This window comes from Bison bison, unplaced genomic scaffold, assembly GCF_000754665.1.
Source record: "Bison bison bison isolate TAMUID 2011002044 unplaced genomic scaffold, Bison_UMD1.0 scf7180017864527, whole genome shotgun sequence".
NCBI classification, from domain to species: Eukaryota; Metazoa; Chordata; class Mammalia; order Artiodactyla; family Bovidae; genus Bison; species Bison bison.
Genome location: NW_011495078.1, coordinates 14,220,607 through 14,228,562, shown reverse-complemented (window position 1 = coordinate 14,228,562; position 7,956 = coordinate 14,220,607). Strand labels below are relative to the sequence as shown.

Sequence of the window (7,956 nt, the reverse complement as noted above, 5' to 3'; positions counted from 1 at the left end):
TGGACTGGTTGGATCTCCTTGCAGTCCAAGGGACTCTCAAGAGTCTTCTCCAACACCACAGTTCAAAAGCATCAATTCTTCAGTGCTCAGCTTTCTTCACAGTCCAACTCTCACATCCATACACGACTACTAGAAAAACCATAGCCTTGACTAAACAGACCTTTATGGCAAAGGAATGTCTCTGCTTTTTAATATGTTGTTTAGGTTGGCCATAACTTTTCTTCCAGGGAGTAAGCACCTTTTAATTTCATGGCTGCAATCACCATCTGCAGTGATTTTTGGAGCCCAAAAAAATAAAGTCAGCCACTGTTTCTACTGTTTCTCCATCTATTTCCCATGAAGTGATGGGACCAGATGCCATGATCTTCGTTTTCTGAATGTTGAGCTTTAAGCCAACTTTTTCACTCTCCTCTTTCACTTTCATCAAGAGGCTTTTTAGTTCTTCTTCACTTTCTGCCATAAGGGTGGTGTCAACTGCATATGTGAGGTTATTGATACTTCTCCTGGCAATCTATTGGTGAAGCACAATTTTCCTCCCAATGTCATCTCCCTCTATTCCCTCAGAAGCAAGCATCATCTTGTTTATGTTTACCATTTCCTTACCTTTTAAGTTCTAGAGTTTTATCTGAATATATTTCCAGGCACTATGATATTTAGTTTTGTTTGCTTTTTGAGCTTTAAATAGTACATGGTAATATGTTGGCCTTCTATACTTTCATTATGCCTCTAATACATCCATAATTTTAGCATATCATGATCCATCATGTGAAATGATTAAATTTTACTGATTAATATGGATTATATATATATATATAGTATACCAATATACCATATATATGTAGTTTCCAGTTTGTTGCTATTGTGCATGATTCTGCTAATAGTCTCCTACAGCAACGATTTGTCTCAAAGTATGTGTGTATGCATGTGTGTAGGGAATATGCAAATTTAACCTCAAATTTTGAAGAACTACAATTGTTTCTCAAAGTGGTTATACCAATTCATATTCTTATAGGCAGTGTAACAGTGTAAAGGAATTTCCATTGTTATCCATTCTCATTAATGTATGATACTGTCAGCTTTCTTAATTACTGCCAGATTATCGGAGATAAGATATATCTCAGGGTAAGCTTTATTTGCATTTTTATGATTTCCGAGATACTCAGTTACCATTAATTGTAATAAACATTTACTTACTTTAATAATTTCAATACATTTTGGCTTCACATTAATGTATCCTCTAATATTTTGAAAAATCTCTATGTATTTTTTTCATTGGGTTTTTCAATTTGCAGGAAATCTAATACATATCATGTACTGCAAATATTTCTCTTCCTTGGAACTTTTTCCTTCACTACTTTGTGATATCTGTTTTATGATATCTGATGAACAATGCACTGGTTTTCATTTGTAAGTAGCTAAATCTATCAGTATTCTCCTTCAGACTCATAATTTTTAAAATATTATTGAGGAACCTTAACTCCTTTGGGGTCCTAATTTCTTTCTAACATCTTAATGCTTTGTTTTTCACACTAAGTTTTTAAACTACCTGATATTATTTTTTACATAAGGTGTGAGATCCTATCTGTTTGTACCAGATTATCATTAACTGCCCAGCTACCAGCTGTTTAAGTCCATTCCAATATGATAGGAAGTTATAATAATGGTTGACAAGCCATAGAACAATAAATATAAAAATCAATAGATTTTTAAAGCTATAATCTGACTCTCTTAACACCAACAATACAGTTCTTTAATGCATTTATATTTCCATTATGAGCCATAAGAGAGCCACCATTATAAAATAATCTTCTTACCTCATGTTACTTCCTTAATCAGATTCTTACCAATGTCTTAGTTTGTCAGATTCAGTATCAATCTTATCGTTTATCATTTTGATACCAATTTGCTGCCATGAAGTTTTCCTCCTTTGAAAATCTCTACGAAGTCTTATAAATTTTGTCACTTAGAACATTTAAATTTGAAATAATCTTCTCCATTCATGATTTTATTCAAAACCCAGTTCAAGAATTCTCTAATTATTTTCTATCAATATGCTTCCTCTAAATTTATGTATAGAATTTATGTTCCTTTATCAGTTGGGTAAACGTAAACAAATTCAGATTTTGGCCGAGCCTCAGTTGCCTTGTTTATAAAGTGGGGACAATATTGTGTACTTAAGCTGAGAGTTGCAAGAATCATTCATCTTGTGCACTAATCTATCATGACAGTTTTTATAAACTAAAGTGTTAAAACAAATAGTAATAATGATAACACAAAAACACTCTACATTCTGAAGAAACTATATGTAGTGCATTAACTCACATGTACTATGAACATAAACGCTTGTGATACACCATTCTCTTCTGCAATATAATTGAAAGCTCGCCAAAGGGCAACTCCAACATCATTTTTTCCATCAACCTCATCATCTGTATTAACAATGAACACAAAACCAATTCTAGGAAAGAAGATGAATAAGAAATGTTACAACTCCCTCTTGAACCATAACAAACCACTTATTTTAAACATTATTAGACTTCAACATCTAGATGGAGGGAATGAGTTAACAGATGGGGTAAAGAAGAGTATCACTGTTTGAAAAGGTTTGATTTGTAATGACTATTCACCAAAATTCTCATCTCTGTAGGAGTCTTCCAAAATGTAAAACTCTTTGGTAGTGACATTATCAAGTGGCTACTTTTTTTTCCAGAAAAAAAAAGGGGGGGCCGAGAAGTGTACTCTTAACACAACCATAGGAAATGGATCTATCTTTAAGCACCCAAAGTGACAAGATCATTCTCTCAGGAAGGTAATACAGTAAACAAGATTAGCAAGCAGGTGTGATTAACAGAGTCTATCATAAGGGTGTATGATTCTTCACAACATACAGCACTGAGATAACATCACTTTGAATTCCACATTAACACCCTGTGTAACACAACGTGAACATCACTGGATTTCCTTCAATTGACAGTTATAAATTGACAATTACCTAAGAGGAATTTTATGATGATAGAAAAGTTCAGCAACTTTTATAAAATCCATGGTATATTCTTGAGCAGGATCAATAAACAGAACCTAAAAAAAAGTAGACAGTCTATAATCACCATTTTAACACTTCAGAATTTTTATGAAATTGAAATTTAATATAATTTCTGTAACTAAAAGTATGAAATTCAAGGTAAATTTCTTAAAACTTTCTAGTAAAGAATTTTGAGAATGTATATAGGAGTTTCATAGTTTATGATGAATTTCTAAAAGCTATCCACTCAAATATAATAATACATGAAATTTAATCAGATTACTCATCTTCTTTTTGAAGCACAGCTCAAAGTAAATGTTTTCGTTTTTTTTTTTATTGGAAGTGAAATACCTTATTCTAAGTTTTCACTGGATTTTCTGTGATAAATTTTTAAAAAAAGAAACAAATTGAATTTTGACCAAAAAAATAATGGCTTAACATCTGCTGTAGGAACTAAGATATTCACTTACTATGTGAAAAACTGTAAAAGCCCTAGATGTTTTCTCCACAGTTTAAATTTCTGTAAGGTTACCTAACACTGTAATAATGAACATTTATATGCACAGATTACAAAGTAGTATTTATTTTTCCCTTAAATGTACTGAAATTTATTAATTCTTATAGAAGTAAAGTTTGATCATAAATTCCTTTTAGAAAATTTAATAGTAACCCATCAACTTAATATTGGTATTATAAAAGTACATGGGGATAAAACAATAAAAGGCAGGTATAAACAATAAAACAATAAACAGGTATAAAACAATAAAAGGCCTGCTAGCTTGTGAAACCTAGTCAGCCATGCCACCTCAAGCTTATTACATTAGGCAAATACTTTCTTATTACTCAGATGCCTAATTACCAACAGCAAGGTAGTACCAAAAAAACCAGTGATATCTTTACAAAAGATGCACACAAAATTTCAAAATATAAAACTCACCAAATTATGAAAATTACGCCTTATGAAAGGTATACTTCCAGGGAATACTGGTTTCAAAAGTTCCTGGTAACTTGAAGGCCATGTTAAATACATCTCATCAGTTTCTAAGTTATTAACCCACTAGAAAAGAATCCAGAAAGCTGTGAAAGCTATATTAATACTTAAATCATTTTCAAAGCCAAATCTGACTTTATCAAATAGCAAGTGAAATATACCTAAGATTTTCTACATTTCTGATTAAGTATAAGAAGCTAGATGAATATTCCATAAGGAACAAACATTATGTGCAACAATTTTACATTCCCATAGCCTTTACATTACATTTCCTTTGAAACAATTGACTATTTACTTGTTTGTTTTTCACATTAAAAAATTAAACTATATTAAATAGTCTTCATAAACCATTTAAGGTATAGGAGGCAATGAGGTCATTCACCTCTCTAAAATTTAAAAGTTTGGACGTAAGGAAAATAAAATGACTTAGAAAAATTAAATTTTTAAAACCGACACTTAGGACATCCAGTTCTAATCAAGGTAGAATAGCTTATATTTAACTGGCCCTCTCTCCTGAAACAATGACAACAGGAAGAGAAAACCATTGTTTAGAGGCTTGGAGGTATGGGTCAATCAACAATCAAGAACTAAGGAGCTACAACCCTTGAAAGCAGGAGGAACATGAGGCAAGCACCACCTCAATTTTGTTCCCGGGGGCATTTTCACAACTGCAGTCTGAAGGAAGATAATTCAAACAGCAAATGACAGTCATATCTGGCTCTCCAATATGGAAAAGATATATGATGTGAGTATCTTATCCCCTTGGTGATGAATTATATTTTTTTTATTTCAAGTGAGAAACCAGCATTATGCTTTATGCACCAGTCCCACTGAACTTGAATTCACGACTGGAGGTTGAGTAGCTTTTGATGTGGATCAAAACAGCTGAATGGGTTTATTTAAAATGCAGATTCCTTGGCACCACTTCAGACCTACTAAATAATTCCCATTCAAAACAAGTGCCCTACGTGATTCTTATCACAAATACTAAAGTTAGAAAACTATAGATATGACACAATTTACGGCCATGAGTGCTGGGTGAAGCAGTTGAGGTGATATCCGGATCCGTTTTGGAGAACTACGGAGACAACACGGGAAATCACGTTGACTAGGTCCCCAGACACTGACTGCCCTGCCTCTAGTCTCAGGTGAGCATACACACAGAAGCAGCAACAGCAACTAGAAGGGCGCCTCACAAAGTCGTGTGCAGAACTGGCACTGACAGTCCAAAGATCTACCTCCATCTGTTCTGCTGGTCATAACTCAGGCCCTGGCTATCTACTAGGCTTCCAAGATACTGAAAAGAAGATGTTGTCATTTATTGATTAGAACCTGTAAAACAACCTCAACGTCCAGGGAGTTATACAAGTCAACAAAGAATCACAGGATAGGTCAATCTGTTAGAGGCTGATACTCATTCTGAGGGAAGCAAAGACTTATAGTTCACATCTTTTGAGTTCTTTTGGGGGAGTGACATTAGCTAAAACATCTAAGTAAGAAATTCCAAAACTTCATCCTTATACAAAAACATGGAAAAACTAGAAAATCTGTGGGAATGATCATTTTCAGAACCATGAAAACCAATCAAAATTTTACAGCAACCCTGAGAGTGTTTATTCAAGAAAAAACGCTGAATCTCAGTAAGAACACTGAGATTTGTGGTATTGTAATAATTTACCTCAATCCCATTTACTGCTACCAGCCTAAACAGTAGCCTTGAAAATGACAGCTCACATTCCAGTACCAATATTGGAAGCAGGAGAATGGGCTTTATTCTGAAAGAATTGTAACTTTTTGTCTGAACTGTCTGGTGACTTCCTAGAAAACCTTCTGAAGAGTCTTGCCTTTACCCTGCCTCACTCATAATTTGCCTAGTATGAAAGCTGTTACTCTAATTTATGTAAAGCATTTACTGGAAAATGTTTAGACACTCCTGAAATAGAAAATCGTTGGAATACACGTTGAAGTAACTACAAACCTAGTGAGGAAAGGTTGGGAAATGGGAAATAGGGCTTTGAGAGGTTCTGATGAATTCCTGGGAATGTACAAGGCCATGGACATGCTCAGGAAAGACCGAGAGAAGGCCCAAAATTCTCACTTCTGGTTGACTTTCAAGCTCTATGCAAACAAGAATTGAAGGTGAATGCAGAGATGCAGACCGCCTGGTTGAATGTTCAGTGTGTGCTACTCTCCCTCCCTCCACGTGTGACACACACAAAGCACCTCTGTCCAGATGCAAAGATTGGGAGATTTTCTGGTTCCAGGTATTTAAGTAAAATCTCGGTCCAGTAGTTAGCAGATGAATAGGCTAACCTAACAGAGGTTTCTGTGGCCACACATGAAAAAGAATACAGACTCTATAAAATGAGTCACTATTAAACAACAGCAAACAGCAATAATCACAAATCCCAGGGAGGGGTGAGAATCTGACTTCTAGGAAGTGCCACAGTATTCAGTATTTCAACAACAAAAAAATAAAAGGCAATGAAAAATTCTAAATTAAACATAAGGAAACAATTCCATTTATAGTAACATCAGGAAGTGTAAAATACTTAAAAATAATTTAACAACCCTGAAACTTACACTGAAAGCTGCAAAACACTGTTGAAAGAAATTACGCTAAATAAATGGAAAGGCACCTCACATTCACGGATTGGAAGATGTCTAAATAGCAACTGTAATATGTCTAAATGGCAATATTCCTTAAATAATTTATCGATTCAACAAAATATCAATAAAAATTCCAGCTTGTCTTTTTTTTTTTTTAAACAGAAATGGACAAGCTCATTCCATAATTCAAAAAGAAAGGAAAAAGGTGTAAAATGCCAAGACAATCTTAAATATGAAGAATAAAGTTGTAGGACTTTAAAAATTAAAAATTCACAATTTTTAAAGTCACTAAAAAGCTACAGTAAAAAAAATAAAACAGTCTGGTGCTGGAGATATAGATCAACAGAACTGAACTCAAAGTCCAGAAATAAACCCACATGTCTAGTCAACTAATTAACAGCATCATTATTGGACGAGGACAAGGAAATTTGCCTTTATGACTGTGGGGTGTGGTTGTCAAGTTACACTCTTAACTAAAATACAAAAAATAGTTGTAAGGGTAGTTCTGCTACAATATGACCGCAGACCCCATCACTGTGGGTGGTCTGGCACCGTGAACTAAAAAGAAATTACAATCCAGAGGAGCCAAACACATAATCCTATGATACTTTTTACTGACTTTTCACATACCTGAGCTACTATATAAAGGCTGCAAACACACAGCAATTAAAGTAGATAAAATCTAAACTGTGACTCCTGAAGTCTGAGATAGAGAAACCTGAAATGATAAGTCAGGGATGGAAGAAAACTAATAACCCTTAAGTTCTTCCTCAATTCTCAACCAGACTTTTAGGAAATAAACTGCCAACCCCTCATATTTTGAGGGGGAGGGTATAAACATAGAAATCAGAAATGACTTAACTCAGAGACTCAGCTTTGTCTGTAAAGACAAAAACTAAGGAGAGAGACAGATTCGGGGGGAAAACAATTTAAAGCAAAGTACTGCATTCATTCATGAATAACTTTGTTTTGACATTAAGATATTCAGCAATTTTTGGGGGGCGTACTTCCTATTAAATAAGATGGTTTTTCCTGTGGTCATGTATGGATGTGAGAGTTGGACTGTGAAGAAGGCTGAGCGCCAAAGAATTGATGCTTTGGAAGTGTGGTAATGGAGAAGACCCTTGAGAGTCCCTTGGACTGCAAGGAGATCCAACCAGTCCATTCTGAAGGAGATCAGCCCTGGGATTTCTTTGGAGGAATGATGCTAAAGCTGAAACTTCAGTACTTTGGCCACCTCATGCGAAGAGCTGACTCATTGGAAAAGACTCTGATGCTTTTGAGAGGGATTGGGGGCAGGAGGAGAAGGGGACGACAGAGGATGAGATGGTTA

The 7,956-nt window shown here is 34.7% G+C and overlaps 1 protein-coding gene across 2 annotated transcripts in view; it reads right to left on the bottom strand.

Moving 5' to 3' along the window:
- The window catches only part of UGGT2 (UDP-glucose glycoprotein glucosyltransferase 2), a 146,323-nt gene that overhangs the window by 77,159 nt on the left and 61,208 nt on the right, over window positions 1-7,956 (bottom strand). For both annotated transcript variants that reach the window (XM_010831523.1, XM_010831522.1), the window contains exons 13-15: window positions 3,960-4,079; window positions 2,993-3,078; window positions 2,323-2,458 (exon numbers count right to left, since the gene is read on the bottom strand). In XM_010831523.1, coding sequence (XP_010829825.1) covers window positions 2,323-2,458; window positions 2,993-3,078; window positions 3,960-4,079 — 342 coding nt within the window. The remainder of the gene's footprint in view (window positions 1-2,322; window positions 2,459-2,992; window positions 3,079-3,959; window positions 4,080-7,956) is intronic.